The following is a 15,692-nucleotide window of genomic DNA, read 5'->3' as shown; positions in this document are numbered from 1 at the left end:
AGACCAACTGCTGGCTGCTTGCTGTGCTAGAAATTAGGGAAAGCTGTTCAGATGGCATAAAGGAGAACACAGCACACGGATCTTGGGCCACATGCGGAAAACTCCTCAGCAGCAGTTATGTCATCAAGGAACTGAGATATCTAAGGTGAAAGTACCTCAGGAGGAGCAGGTAAGAAACCCCCAGTTCTTTTGGGCTGCCTACTTCTCAGATGCATGACCACAGAACATTTGTTTCAAAACCCATGAAAAGGTGCACATGCTATTTTCACTTTACAGATGGTCAGCTGGGACAGAGAAGAACAAATCGTGTGTAGGAAACAGCAAGACATCTCTCCAGCCAAAGCAACTAGGTGGAAGTGCATACTGGTTGTTCTCCTCGCTCTTAAGTTCCTGTTCCCATTTTCCCCTTAAGAATGTAATAGCTGAACAGTGCCTGTATTTGCTCTCACAACAACTGATGTGTACAGTCAGGGTGGTGTCCCTTGTCTCCGTGGGCTGAAACACTTTCACTGCCTAAGAAAATCAGAGAGACTTCACAAGCAGCAAGCACACTGTGCTGGCAGAGCAGAAAAGCAATCCCAGGTGCAGATATGAGTAGAATGCTTTTGCCTTCTTTGTCTGTCTGGGGGAAGGGGCACTTGGAGGAAGAAAAGGTCAAAGGGAATGCAGAATGCACTATATATCCATACAAACACATACATACATATATATGCACTCTACAGCCTTTAAATAAAGGATTTTGAGCAACTGAGTTGTACTGAACCGACAAGTGCATGAGTCTGTGCTGCTGACCAGGCAAATTCAATGCACAAAGCCCTCTGCACACCACCAGCACCACCTTTTAGCACGTGGCAGGCACGAGCTGAACACTCAGCACTTGGGCTTTGTGGTGGCCTGTTATTTACTAGCCATCAGAAATAAATGAGAAGCTTTGGGAAGGATAGCTCATTTACAAGGTACTGACTGCCATGGGAAATGTTTTTCCTATCCAGCTCCAGTGGTTGTGTTAAAGCTGTTAACCTTCCCTTTCCCAGGTAACTGTTGTTTCCCTTTGAAATGAGTTTGTTATCAGAAATCACAAGTCACAGAAATCACTTACCGGATCAGAGGCAGACAGCAGGCACCTCTGGATGAGAGCTTCAAATGTAGTCTTCAGAATAAGGTGCTCCTCAGGGATGGGCTTCTTGGTGATCTTCTCTGTTGGCAGTGCCTGCACGTGCTGAGCAACACAGAACAGGTGAGGCTTTTCCAGGTCACTGTGCCCACATGTTGTTTTCAGCTAAACTGAGTGGCATTATTACCTAGCTTGGCACAACTCCTATTTCCTCCCTGTGGGTGTGTGGAGGTGACTTTACCAGCACCTGCTGTTGCTCCCTCTGGGAAGCTGTGAAAGCTGCAGAAGGAAGCAGCTTGCTGGCCCATACTGACTATAGGATTAGTGGCATCTAGGCGGAGATTACAGTAAGCAAAACACCAGCACGGTGCAAAGTCAGTGCCTAGAAACTCCACAGTACACTTTGCAGCTAAAGGAAAAGCCTGGACAAGAGGATCCTGCCTGGCAGGCTCTACTGATGGACAAACAAATGCATGCAGTGCTGGGGCTACGTTACCTGGATGGCATTGCCAATTGGGGCCCCTGGGGCCCCCTCCATGCTGGGTTTGGAAGCAGTGGGTGGCATGATGGATGGCCCCAGGGGCTGGGAAGCAGGCTGGAAGCCACCCTGCAGCACCATCTGCCCTGCAGGGAGGTGTGGAGGCTGGAAGCTGGGAGCACTGCTGGGCACTGCTGGAGCCTGGGGCTGCTGCATCGGAGACTGCAGATCCGCCAGCGGGTTCATGATGGGCGACGTGATGGGGACCGGGGGCAGGAAGTTGTCAGGGACCTGGGGAAGAAGCAGGGCATTTGTGTGAATGTGGCTGCTGCAGGCACAGCACAACACCCAGCTCTTACAGACTTCTCAAACCACAGTAATTGGGAGTGCTGGATACGGAAATAACAGGGGCAGACAGCACAGAATTTCCCTCTGGCTAACCAAACCCATCCCTCTGGCTGCAAAGTAAGAAGTGCCCTGAGGCAGCCCAGCCTGGCCCTGGACACAAGAGCTGAGCGCAGCCACCTTGAATAAGAGCCACTCTCCCCGCAAACCAGAGGTTTGGCAGACCAGCACTATTAGAAGAGAAAAACTAACCCATACCTACATCTATTCTTACTATTGGGTCACTATATTTAGACTTTTGTGTCTCACTTTCAAGGGTGTATTTTTGTCCATGCAGTACGTAGGTCACAGCCAGCAACATGCCCCAGTAAAGCTCCTGAAAGCCTTTCAAGTTTCTGGCACACAGGTCTGCACTAAGGCAGAATACCAGGGCATTTCAGATTCATCCTTGAGCAACTCCCAGTCTTTACATAGGGGTGTTTCACAAACATTTGGCAGAGGGAAGAAACAACAAAATGAACTACTGGCCTCTGCTACACATCATGCAGGAATCAAAACAACAGAAAGGGCTTCCATGGGAATGTGCACATTTCCTTGGGTGCACATGGGAAAAAAAGGGAAGATTACAGAACCCTGAATGAATGATGCTAGAATTAAGCTAGTGGTTGGGGACAGAAAAAAAAAATCCCAATCCAGCAGCAAAGTAAATTATAAAAGAAATGAATCACAGCAATAAACTTAGTTAGGAGGAAAACAGCTGAAAATTATGGCTTGAAATGCCAGACATTTCTTCTATTTTGTAACAGTCCGTGTGGTGAGTCATTTTATAATATCCTAAACCACCCCTCAGACAGTGGACAGAAGGGAAATAAACATAGAAACATGACTGACAGATTTGTTAAATACCCAACAGGGAATGCAACATTCCTCATTTAGAAGGAGCCGACCCACAAGCCTTGGCTACAGCAGAAATTCTGGCTGTGACACACACACAGAAGTAGCAAAAACCCTGTGTGCAGAAGGCTGCTTTTTGAGCTCTCTGCTCAAGCAGTTATTCTGACACTAAGAGCTCTCTATCCAGCCTCCAAAAGCTTCTTCTTGAACTGCAGAGACCAAAACCCAAAGGGTAAGGAAGACTTCTGCCTTTGCCTTCACCCAGACCTTATCTTGGCTGCTCTAATGTTTTGTTCTTCCCACACTTTACATGCTCCAGACTAACTCTTGATTCTCAGGGTCAGAGAGTGGTGGATAACTCTGACTGCTGTGGAGATACTCCAGGCTACAGCAGCACCAGGGGACGAAAAGGCTCACTCTGCTCTGTGCCAAGAGCTCCCAGTTATCCCGCCCAGATGCAATTTAAATCCATTTTGCAAAGCTACATTATTTCCATCACGGAAATTGTCTTACTCTCAACAGATCTCTCAGGGTCAGACCCTTAATCAGGATAAATTGCTTTCAGCTCCAGCAATCTCAATAATCTGTAACAATTTGCACAGCCTCCTCATTTTGCCTAAGTATCATCTCCTGCAAAACTCTGCTGCTTTACTGCAGATGAAAACAGTCAGAAGTATTTGCTTCAAACCACGAACAATGTTGTTATTAACAACCACAACTTCAGCAAAATCCCACCATCTCTTTAGAGGCTTAGACATTTTCAGAGGGATAATGGATATTAGAAAGACGTAAAGGCCATTTCTGCTCAGGAGATGCAGCTTTTGTTTGCTGCTAATCCTTCTCCTCCCTTCTCCTGCCAACAGGTATGCCAGGAGCAGCTTAAACTATTGTTTTTCAGGTGAGCAGCACTCAGTTGTGCTGAGGTAGGACTTCCTAGAGTACCTTCTTCTTCTTGGCAGCTCTGTTGAGGGTGGGAGGGTCATTCCAGCCATTCTGGGGCCCTGGGAGAGAAAGAAAACAGAGACTGTAAGTACTGGGAAGAGGGCAGTGATGCCTTCTTAGGCTCAGCTGGGCCAGATCCACGCCACAGCTCTCAGGGCAGAGCCTGCCCTGACCTGCCTGCTCCTCTGCCCTTCCCTGAGGGCCAGTGTTGCATACAGGTAAAAGCCTTATAGAAGAAAGGCATTCTGATATCATGGCTTAAGCCTGCTAATTTGGCTGGGTGCAGCTAGCAGCTAGCCTGTTAAGTTCCCATGAGAAAGAATTATGAGAATAAAAATCAGTTTGCATAACAATCTGTTCTTGTAAAAAAACCAAGAAGTTACACCTGCAAAACCAAAAAGTCTGTCCCAGAAGAATCCATCAAAAAAAATGTAAACTATCTAGAAATAACAAAGTTTAATAGACATGTACAATAGTCATTACCAACCAATGAACTAAATTTCAGTAATTAAACCAATTAAATTCATACACAGCGCCTACTGATACCATATAAAATCAAACAATGTAAATAAAAACTCAGCTTTTCTGCATGAAAAAACAGAAGTCCCATCTGTTTAATTGCAACAGGCCAGAACATCTCCTGTGCCAGCCTGAGCCTCCCAACATCCCTGCCATCAGAACCTTTGGGCTCTGTGCTCACTGGGCAAGGTTTGGGATCTTGACCAACTGATCTCAAGTTAATAACTTAATTATTAACTTTTTCTTCTCTTGCAGGAAAAAAAAGCTTTGAACAGACATGCCTTTGAAGAGAGCCTACCATGCCCAAGAAAACTCTGCTACACAGAGTGTATATGTGAAGAGAGCTTATCCACGACATGTGGATAATTTGTATGTGAAGTTCCCCAGCACCACCACAGAAAACTCCACACACAAAGAGGCATAAGAGGCCTCAAGCATTTCAGGCCAGGTTCACCCAGTCACCTTGGAAACAAAAAAGAGCCATAAACCCAGCTTTCTCCTGCCAGCTACAGCATGGGTGCTTTGTACCCCCAAATCAGAGCAGAGCTACTTGGGCAAGGTGGGAAAATCAGGCTTTCTGCACCAGGGGTGATTTGTTTGAAACTGGAAGCACAGAGGATGTCTGAGCAGATTCACTCCAAGTCCGGGGTGTTGCTCTGCACCAAACCTTTTGCTCTCCCAAGAAAGCAAGCCCCCTGCAGCTGCGAGATTTGCACCCCGAAGCTCCCATTAGTGAATTAGGAAGAGCTGCCATCTCCTCATGGAGCACATGGAATTGGGCATTGCCGCAGCCTCCCCGAGTAATCAGCATTTACTGCACAAAGCCACAAAAAGCCAAAAAAACAAATCTCTGCTCAGTGGACTTTTTCACCACAGTGTTTTTCACTTAGCAGACGATGAATTTATCTTAGCACAGCTTAACATTACTGCAGAATTTGCTCAATTTATCTGAAGTTTCATTTGCTTCCAGGCTTCTGTCAAGCAAGTTCCACAACCAGAGCATGTTAAAGGGGTAAATGAAAAACTATTCAAAACCCCTTTCACATCTGCTTTCTCTTTAACCAAAGGCAGTGCCATCTCCTGGCAGCCTCCTCTATTCCTCCCCATCCAGAAAATCCCAGAGTATTTCAGATACAGGGAGTCTAACTGATAAGAGGAGCACATTATGAAAATCTCCCAGACTGTTACTGCTATTAATTTCCTGGAATAATTTGCATTAAAAAAAGATTTTAAAAGAATTTGTTTCTGTGGTTAAAAACTCCAGATATATTGTCACTGGTTTCAATTAAAGAATTAAAAATTGATTTGATTAAAGTCTAATAGGCAAACAGCATCCCACAACGTTCTCTAAAGAACATTGGCATAATTGATGTCCATTCAATTAATTTCATGTAGTGGCTGTAATTATTTTCAGGTTAGGTGGTACCTAGTTCACCTGCGAAGGGAGAGGCCTGGTCTTGAGATGGTAGACTTTCTGCAGACAAAATGCAAAGATAACAAAAAAAATTCTTCAAAAATAATAAAGTAGTTGGTCTTTAATTTTTGACCAGCAACTTAGTTTCACAACATGCATCAGCAGAAAAAACCACCTAACCTAATTACAATGCCAGCTTGGAGACAAGTAATTTGTTCAAGCTCCCCATGGAATTGCTTTTGTCCACCTTCCCCCAAAACAAGCCTGTTGCTCTTTCCATGCAGTAACTCGGTGTTTCCAGTTGTTTATAACATATGTTGCAGTGTTCTGGCCCTTTTTCTTATCTCTTCTGGTGTTCTCATTTTCCATTCCAATGCAGCTCACAGACCACTACTCTTAGCCACAATCTTCTCAGCACCATTTTACCATTCCAGAAATCTTTTCAAGAGATGCTTGAAGTATCTTGACCTTTAAGCGGATCTCCAAGTATTTCCTCACACCAAGGCAAACTCTCAACTGCATGCAGCCCAGCAAGACAAGTATGTTTGCACATCAACTTTACGCTCACACAAAAAGACACACTGCCTGCACAGACTGAGCAACAAACCCAAATGGCAAAATGCAGCCAATAAAGCCCACAACATTCCTAAGAGGAAAGGGGCTTTGGGGATGAGCTAACTCCTGTCCCTGGGGCTGGTCTGCTCATACTTCTGGTGCAAACCCTTCCTTTAACTCAGGATTGGTCTACTGCATTTTCAAACAAGATTCAAGATGCTGAAAATTAGAACTCTCTTGAAAGTAGGTTCTAAGATCTATCTGAAAACAAAGAAGGGTTGAAAATAAAATTAAATGTGGGTTTTTCTCACTCAGAGAAGCTTCAAGCACAGCTTACCATACTGATGTTATAAGCCTTTGCAAGAAACAGAAAATATTTACAGAATTCTTCCTTTTTACATGCATCTTTAAATCCAGCCAGTTCAAAGGTCAAGTGCTTTTCAAGAGTTCAGATCTGAGATATTTTTTTCCTTCCTCCCTTACTCCTGCCTTTAAATGAGTCACAACTGCAAAGTGAAGCATGATGTTCCCAGATAAGATCATCACCACACACAAAAGCACACCACTTCATTGCCAGGATCAGCATCACTGCACCAGAACTCTCAGAGTTACAGCTGAGATCTACTTCTGGCTGAGGATCTCAGTGGTTCTACAGGATCTCATGCAAGGCATCCCCCTCTGGGCAGTGCAGCTGGCAGTCCTACACCAGTCCTATTTTTTCACATAGCAAAAGACCACTTTTCCCCCAGACACAAGGGGCATGTCAGCTGCCAGCCTCAAGGACACCAACAGGAGCATCTACTCGTTGGGTTCATGCTGCCAAAGGCAAAATGCCTTTTCTGCACTGTGTCACCCCTAAGAGACTTCTGAAATAAGAGAGGGAATGACAGTGGGCACATTAGGGTCTGTCAGCAGAGCAGACATGCCCAAAATATCGCTCAAATCTTGCCCAGTATTCCCTGTACTCTTTGCTTCCCACATCTGCTCCTTGACTCTTCAGCTGGACCACCTGGATGTGAAAGGTGTTCATGAGGAGGTTTAGAAAAGGACTGCTGATTCTTCCTGCACTGTCTGACATGCAAAGCTGCTGTTTCACAGGCTGCCGAGTGAAGGGTCAGGTTTGTTATGGCAGGTGAGGTCACTGTCCCGCAGCAGTGACACCCAGGCAGTCACAAGCAGACATGGAGCCCCACCTCAGCGAGTGCTCTCTCACCAAGCATGCTCCAACATGCTCCTGCGTGTTCAGCCACACACACATGCTTCTAGTTGACATTCAGGGAAGAGACACATAAAAGCATTTCTAAATCACTTCTGATTATCTTTTAAGGCACTTGCAGCCACAGTAAATCCCATCACAATAAGAGGTTAGGGACAAAATAATGGAAGAGAGCTGATGCCATGGGAAATGCTGCTTGAGTTAAATATGCTGCCAATCCTGGGCTTAAAAGGCTGCTCAAAGTCAGGGACACTGCCAAATCACATCTACAAAATCATTCAGCGAGGAGACTTGGGATCATCTTGTCTGCAGCGATTAGGAAAACTTGCTCATTTTTGTACTTTGCTTTCTGACACCAATGTTAAAATTGAGCGATGATCTATCCATAGCGTACAACGGCCTCATAACAAGCCTGTTGTAGCATCCTGTCTTGGGCAAGACAAAAGCTCTGTGACTCTGGCAAGGTCTGGCTCACCAGAGAAAGAGGTGACTGCTCACGGTGCTTAGTGCACCAACACAGCCCTGTCACAGATGCACAGGGGTGATGACGTGGTTTAGAAATGCTTTGAACTGATCTCTAAGCAAAAGCAAACCTTTTACAGAGCATTCACAAGGCAAAAAGTGCATATTTAACTGAGTGGATGATGACCAAACCCCTCCCTCCTCCCTGCCTGCCCCCCTGTCCAAGCGCAGACCTGTTCTCTGGGATGCAGGAAGGTCACTGGCTGCAGGCAGAGTACCTGTTGGTCCAGTAGGTAATGCATAAGCCACAGAAGTTGCTGGAGGTCCTGGCCTGCCATGCTGAAAGGATGTGCCAGAAGGAGGAACAGGGAAGGAAGAGATGGGATTCAGGCTCGTAGGGGAGGGCTGAGGCTGCCCAGGGTACAGCGGGGAGGGCATGGCAGGGGCAGAGGGCAGGTAGGAAGGATTGGTGTTAGGGGCAGGGCTGGGGTAAGAGGCTGAAGCAGGGGCAGCAATAGGCTGCTGAGGCTGATAGAGAGCTGGTCCCCCTGTTCCAGAGGAGTACTGCTGTGTGGCCTGATACGCTACAAACAGGGAGAAAAAACAGACAGTCAGTGAGTTTGTAACAGGGCAGCAGGTTTCATCTGCCTCTGCTTCCTTCTTCACCTGACTCTCCGCTCCTCATGCCCCTACCTCCCGAAACCACTTACCTGCCCAGCCAAATCCTGGCTCCCACAACTCTGCCTGCACCTGTAGGACTGCTCAAATGCCCAGCCTGTCACGGGAAGCAGGGAGGCACAGAGAGGATGGCCTTGGCTCAGAGGACTGCTGCTCTCCCACACACCCCGGCCCAGGGCGACCATGCTGCCTGGGGTGGGGCTGGGACACATGGACACTGCTGTCTTCTGGACCACTGCAATCCTCACAGGGGCTCTCAGAGAGAGGAAAGCCCTGTCCCAGGTTTTCACAAAGGGAAAACTTAGGCCAAGGAAATGAATACGGACTCTGGATGAGAACGTAAGCTCACAGCCTTTCTTACACTGCAGGTCCTGCAGTCTAATTTCACTGCCTCTGCCTATCTATGGCCATTTTTCATTCTTAATGCCAGTACTTTCAGTCCCTGCTTTGAGTGACTCAGGGCTCTGTCCCCTTCTTCACTCACCTCTGCTACTGCCTCCATTTCCTCATCCCCTCCCGCATTTCCATGGAGCCCCAATGAGAAAAGCATGGCCCAGCTGCACACAGATGAGCTGTGTCTCTCTTTACCAGGCCTGTGCTGCTTTCCCAGGACTCAGACTTTGGAGTTTCTGACCCTAGCACAACCTTGGGCAAGGCCAGCTGAGGAATGAAGTCTGAGAACTGTAGCAGACACCTCAGCAGAGGAGGAATGTTTGACAGAGGGTGTCTGATGTCTGGACCCCACCAAGAAACGACAACCCTCAGATGTGACCTCACCTTTCTCCCCAGCCTGCAAGAACCGTGGGACTGGCTTGGTCTGAACACTCCCAACCACAAGGAGGGGACTGGTTATCCCCGAGTTAATGCTGGCCCGCCTGGGTGGGAGGGAGAGGGGGAAGCTGCTGTCACTCACTCTGTGGGTACGCTGGCCGCGTTCCTGCTTGCGAGTACATGCTGTAGTTGGAAGATGTGGCTTGCTGTGGTGGCATGCTGGGGCCAACAGCACCTGGCATAATAAACCCTGGAGGAGGAGGGTTGTCCCCCTGTCAAAAAAAAAAAAAAAAAATCACAGGAGAAATGGTTGGTAGAGACAGGATTTAATCAGTAATGGTAATGCAGTGCTGAAGCAGAACTGCAGCAAAATGATGAGTTCACGTTTCAAGGCCTGAAACCATATTCTCTGGAAGAAGGGAATCACCAGCCAGGGACAAATGTCTCCAACCACCCCAGTGCCTTAGGGCGCCCAGCACAGCACTGAAAGCAGAGCTGGATGTGCAGTGACTTCAGCAGCAAGCAGAGCAGCACACATCTGCCTGCACAAGGAGGAGCTCCCTGCCAGCGCTGCCTGTTCAGGCAGCCCGAGAGCACCCTGCCATCTTTCAACTAAACTTAAATGGTAACTCTGAAGCTTCTAATCTCCTTGGGAAAGGGGGAAAGGAAAAATCATACTTCAAATATTCCAGTGTGGGGCAAGGGCTGGGGAAATTCAGGTCACACTGAGCTCCTACTCAAGACTTCCCAGTGCCACTCATCTAGGCATTGGTGAAAAAAAAAGTAAGGAGATGCAGAGGAGTAAACCCAGAGCACACATGGGAGTTGCTCCTTCCATCTATCTGTACCAGACTGTGCCAAGCACACAGACTACACCAGGGGACATACTGGGGTGGAGCAAAGGCTCAGAGAGGAATAATGAAGGTTATACCTGTGTGTCAGAGGGACAGCCTGCAGGAGGATGGCTGGGAAGGGCAGTAGGAGTTTTGTTACTCCAGGTAGTGACAGTAGGGGCAATTCTAACCTGAATTGAACAAAGAAATACCAATCATGGAAAACAACACAATAAAAAAGTCTAAAGGGTTTCACAAAACAAGATGCAAAGAAGTGAATGCAAGAAGGTTTGCATGCTGGCACGTGTAACAGCCATAAAATCTCAGAGGAAGAAGTGAATTGCATTTAAGACAGACAAAAATCACTGTGCACTGGAGCCAAAGTGAATTGCAGAGTGAGGATGAAACACAGTGGAGCTGCAGCTGCCAGAGGCTGTGCAGCCAGTGCAGTGTTATGTGTGCCCATCAGCCAGGTCTCCATCTTTCATCACATTTTCCTACTGCAGAAGCCCCTCCCACCACTGTCCATGGCAGCAAGCATCACTAACCACAGCAGCAAGCCCCAGGTTCCAGGTTAAAGTCAAACATATGCTTCACACAAAAGGAGTCTGTTTAAACTGAGCCTCAGATGAATTTTAGAAGGTTAAAATATAATTTAAAAGGTTAAAAACTGATATTCAGCTCTTGCACATGCACAAATACACGTCTTAATGGTAACTGCTTCCCAGCCAGTCTCCCATAGCTCCTTTCCTCCGTCTTCCTTTTTTGCCACTCCAAATGGCTTCAATTCCATACAACCACTCCTACCTTTCTGATGGGACAGAAATCAAGAACTTCCTGTGCCTGTGACATTCTTGAGCAAGGAGTGGGTGTGCTGCCCAACAGGACACGTGGCTGGGGTTCAAGGATATAAGCAGAGGGAAAGCTGTGACCCTGCAGCCCTGGCTGGCCCAGCTGGCTTCAGTCTATGTGTTTGTAACCCCACGCAGTGCTAAGCTAATGGTGCAGTCAGCTGCACAACAGCCACTGCTAATGCCTGCACAAGTTGTCACTGGAGTGTCTAAAAGACTTTTTCACCCCCTTTCATGCAAGGTTTATTCAGATGAAAGAGTTCAGCAAAACTATGCTGAAAGGAATCCAAGTGTTAAAAATACGTTCCTATTTGGAATAGCACTTAAACAAAGGCTGCCTCAAGCTTGAACAAGTCCTTTCTTAAAAGGAAGTCAAACACAGCAAGTATCCTAAGACTCAAACGTGTAATTTCTCTCCATTCTGGTTCATCAGCTGGGAACCTTTCTGACTGACACCTATCCCCTTCAAGCCCTTCCTGCTGCGGATGAACTCCCTGAAAAGCCAGCAACATCAGGGGTTGTAACTCCCAGTGAACTGGTGGGGTTGTGATACTCAGCCTTTAATTAATGAGCAGGGCTTGCTTAAATAATTGCTTGAGGCATTCTGGAAACAGTGGGAGAAAGAGGGAACTCTGGTGTAAATAAAGCATTGCTCATATCTCAACATCTAGAGGTGAGCTGCTGTTCTGCAGAGCCAAACAGGAATCACATAGCTTCGCTTCTCAAGGCAACTCACTGGTTACAAGGAAGAAGGCCAAAGACAGCAGAGTAGACTTGATTATTAATGATGATGCACTTAAAATCATATGCAATGGGGTTAGCAAGGCAAATCCTGGATGAAGGCTTTGTCCCTTCTGAAATCTACCTTGCTAACACCCTAGAGAGAAGGCAGAGGCACACACACTACTGCTGATATCAAGAACACCCAACTCCCCCCCAACCTTTCACCCATTCTTTCTTCCTGCCCTGGTTTTTCTGGCAGGCAGTGCTTGGGGGCAGCACAGACAAGAGATACCTCTGCCTGTGCCAATCTCATCATCAGGAGAACACCCACAGCCCTAACACAGCTCTGCTCTCAGAAAAGCCCAGCCCAGAGCACCTTTAGAGGCCAGATGAGCTGCAGCGCTGTGCTGGGGGATTACAGACCTGGCAGTGCTCTCTAAGCACACACACAGCCAAGGCTGCCCAGCACACCACACTGCCCTGATGGCCAGTGTGTTCTACTGCAGTGTCGTCTTCAGGTTAGAGGTAAAACCAGGGAATTTTCCTCCCCCATTTCTCCTCTTCCTTCCTGCACAGCTCCCTTATTAGTCTCATACTTACCAGGTCTTTCTTGTAGCACAGCTCACTCTCAGCCTCCCCACCAGCCCATGCCCCCTTACACCTGGCTGGGAAGGTGTTTTCACAGCAGCCAGGCTGTACCCACAGCTGCAGAAAAGTGCCCTCAGTTTGCTACTGCCACTGCTTGGCAACTTCTGCAGCCAAAATCAGAGCCAGGGGTGTGAATAAGCCAACCCCCGAGGAGGCTGTGAGCAGCACGAGCAAGCCCCAAGGCCTGCAGGGATGGGACAACACCAGGGACTGTGGGATGAAGCACAGAGAACTCCTGCAGGGCTCTCCCACACAGCTGTCCTTGGCAATGAAGCACATTTCCAAACAAAGAGGGGAAACACCTAATCTTCAGAAGCAGGCTACTTGACAAGGTGTTTAAAAGATGTTTCCAAATGAGAAGTAAAGAAGGCATGTGTACTGACTGAAAGGAAGCACCAATGACCTTTACCACAAGGCTCTCAGTAGAGGTTTGTCACATGGCCTCAGATCAAGAGAAAGAAAAAAAATGATTACATCCATCACTCTGCACCACTCAAGCACCACGTCCCTCCCTCACTGCCAAAGCCCGTTTACCTGCTGGTAATACTGCTGGGCTGGAACCTGGGGCGCCTGCATCCGTCCTGCCACAGGGCCAGCTCGCCCTTTGGGCACGGGCTCTCTCTCACAGGGTGCCTTGGGGCCATCCTGTCCCACGGGGAGCTCCCCCTGGGCTCTGCAGAGCCTGTCCCGCAGCTGCACAATGTTTGGCTGCAAGCAGAAAGGGACAGTGAGGGGAGGTGAAATGCACTGCCAGGCACCCAGCGCGTCCCACCAAGAGCCTGAGCGGCCACTCACTGATGAGCTCTCTTAGAAGTGTACTCTGCTTTATTTCACTGGAATAAGTCTTTTCTGCATGAGACGTGAGGCCATTGGAACTGCCTTACAACTGCCTGCCTCATTCCCAAACCAGCCTGTCTACAAAAATCAGCTGAGGGAAGATGGGAAGTCAGAAGAAAACAACCAAATGTTAATGCCATTTCATCTGCCATGTCCATCGTACAGAAGGGACACCCTCTGGCAGTCACTGGCTGCAGGCACAAGGGTATGAAACCAAGAGGGAGCAGAAGTCTGTGCACATCTGCCAGCTCAGCAAGGCCAGTGCACGCTGAGGGGAACAGCCTGTCACACTCCAAGGTGCATGTCAAGTGGCAGTCCTGATGCTGAACTGCACCACGCAGAGATCTCTTCTTGAAGCATACCTGTTCACAGAGAGGGAGCAAAGAGCCTGAAGGGCCCATACCTGGTTGGTGTTGGCAGGGAGGAAGGTGAGTGCTGCAGCCAGGCTTCCCTGAGCAGCCAGGAGGGTGGCATACTGGCTCATCTTCTCGGCCAAGAGGGCACCCATGGCATTTGGGTCCACAGCCTGCGTGAGCTGCACGGCTTTGCGCAAGATCACGACCTTCTCTATTAAATCCTGCAAGATCAGGAGGGGAAAAACCCACCCACAAGTGAGAACAACCAAGTGAAGTAGACCCTGGCTAAGGACTGTCCCTGGCAGGACCCCTCTCACCCAGTGGGGAGCCCAAGCCAAGTGCAGGTTTCCTGAAGAGCCACAGCTGCACTAAAGGCACGGCTGCTCCCACAGGATGGAACAGCAACCACCCCCCAAGCAGCTTCTAACAGCAGTGCCAGCAGAGTTCAAAAGAACTGCTCTTATTAAACAGGATTTCATGGCCCTGTCAGCACTGAACATGTCCCACCACATGGATGCTTTCATAGAATTATCTGCTGACAACCTCAGACCAAACAGACAATGTCACGCCTGTCACCGCTACTAATGCTGAGCTCAAATGCACGTGCTGCACATTCATTTACAGAGTTTTGGGAAGTCAGTTCTTATCCATCTCTAAAAGGATCTAAAAACTCCCTTGGAAGAGCTGTCCATAGTTCTCTGGTTGTTATAGCAAAATGGTTTTCCTGATTTTCACCAGAAATACTCTGTGTCTTCCCCTTGCTTGCACATTCCTCAACACCAGAGCTGGTCTTGGTTGGGTTTCCTTCTAGTCCTAAATTATAGGAACATTTTCTGTTCAGTTTTCTTATGCTTTTCTTGCTGTATTTATACTGAAGGATACTACAAGTATTCATTTGCCAAAATTAAAGCTCTTTTAAAATCATACAAGAGACTTAATGAGAGTGCACCACAAAAGATTTCAACCTTACATTGCTAATAAATATTGTTTTCTAACCATGTTTTTCCCTACAAATCAGCACTTCAAAAAAGGCAAGTGAAAACCCCCCAAAAACCACCTTCTGTTGCCATTATCATAGTAAACAAACCACCTAATTAGGACTTCAACAATATTTTCCAATTTTACTGCCCGAGAGACCAAAGCCATGCAATCAAAATGCAAATTCAAACTGAAAATAAATCTGTAAATAAAGCCCTCAAAATCAAATTATTTTGATAATTCAGAGAGTTAATGACATGAAGCAAAACTCAGATACACATCAGTTCTTTCAATTAACTAAACAAGAGTCTCACAGCATCATCAAGTAAGTACTTTCTATAACTGTTTCTTCAAAGGCCTTAAACAGATGGAAGAAACTAACACTGGATTATAAAATAAATTATTCCATTACTGCTTCATTCCACTCATCAACCCTATTCCCTCAAGATATCTGCTATAAGCAATGTATTTCACTGGAAACCAAGCTTTGTATGTGCAAACCCCTAGAGAAAACTCTCATGAGAACCTTCCTACAACTGCCTCTCCAGATTTAAATCTAATTCTGTTGATTTCTTCTCCTGAACTTCCAAAAGTAGAAAAGTCCAAGTATTTCCTAACCACAAAAGATGCCAGCACTGAAAGACCCTTCTTTACCAAAACACTAAGTACCATAATTATTGTACACAAGAAATGTATTAGTACCACTGCCCAAAGAACAAGGCAAGCACAAGTGTCACTGTACTTCCCAACATGTTTTCCAGGATTATATTTGTTATTTTTCCAGAAAGGAAAGGCTTGCATCAGACAGCAAAGCTCTACAATAGATAATTTGATTTAAGAGCCAAATGACTGCAGTCTGTTTTTTCCAACATCTTTCTTAGAAGAATTACCAACCTGAAGGGACAAGGGGCTGTTTCCATCCTGAACTTTGGTCCAACAAGCAACAAGTTTATCCACATTGCCAGCACAAATGTAGCAGAGGCAAGCTTGTGTCTGCAGAATGCTGTCCCCCTCATTCTCCAGTCTGCTGCCCAGGAGATCTAGATAAAATAAGAACAAAGATGCTGATAAATCCCTC

The 15,692-nt window shown here is 47.0% G+C and overlaps 1 protein-coding gene across 12 annotated transcripts in view; it reads right to left on the bottom strand.

Moving 5' to 3' along the window:
- SEC31A (SEC31 homolog A, COPII coat complex component) overlaps positions 1-15,692 on the bottom strand; it is a 38,695-nt gene that overhangs the window by 2,692 nt on the left and 20,311 nt on the right. The window contains exons 19-28 of one of the 12 annotated variants that reach the window (XM_063415135.1): positions 15,509-15,654; positions 13,684-13,857; positions 12,978-13,151; positions 10,320-10,412; positions 9,531-9,660; positions 8,173-8,523; positions 5,719-5,766; positions 3,774-3,832; positions 1,611-1,883; positions 1,100-1,219 (exon numbers count right to left, since the gene is read on the bottom strand). In XM_063415135.1, the coding sequence (XP_063271205.1) occupies positions 1,100-1,219; positions 1,611-1,883; positions 3,774-3,832; positions 5,719-5,766; positions 8,173-8,523; positions 9,531-9,660; positions 10,320-10,412; positions 12,978-13,151; positions 13,684-13,857; positions 15,509-15,654 (1,568 nt within the window). The remainder of the gene's footprint in view (positions 1-1,099; positions 1,220-1,610; positions 1,884-3,773; positions 3,833-5,718; positions 5,767-8,172; positions 8,524-9,530; positions 9,661-10,319; positions 10,413-12,977; positions 13,152-13,683; positions 13,858-15,508; positions 15,655-15,692) is intronic. The other 11 variants (XM_063415136.1, XM_063415137.1, XM_063415139.1 and 8 more) reach the window with 11 other exon arrangements.

The sequence above is a fragment of the Prinia subflava genome, chromosome 18 (assembly GCF_021018805.1).
Source record: "Prinia subflava isolate CZ2003 ecotype Zambia chromosome 18, Cam_Psub_1.2, whole genome shotgun sequence".
In the NCBI taxonomy this organism is placed as follows: Eukaryota; Metazoa; Chordata; class Aves; order Passeriformes; family Cisticolidae; genus Prinia; species Prinia subflava.
Note: the sequence above shows the minus strand (reverse complement) of the source record. Positions and strands in the feature narration are given on the sequence as shown.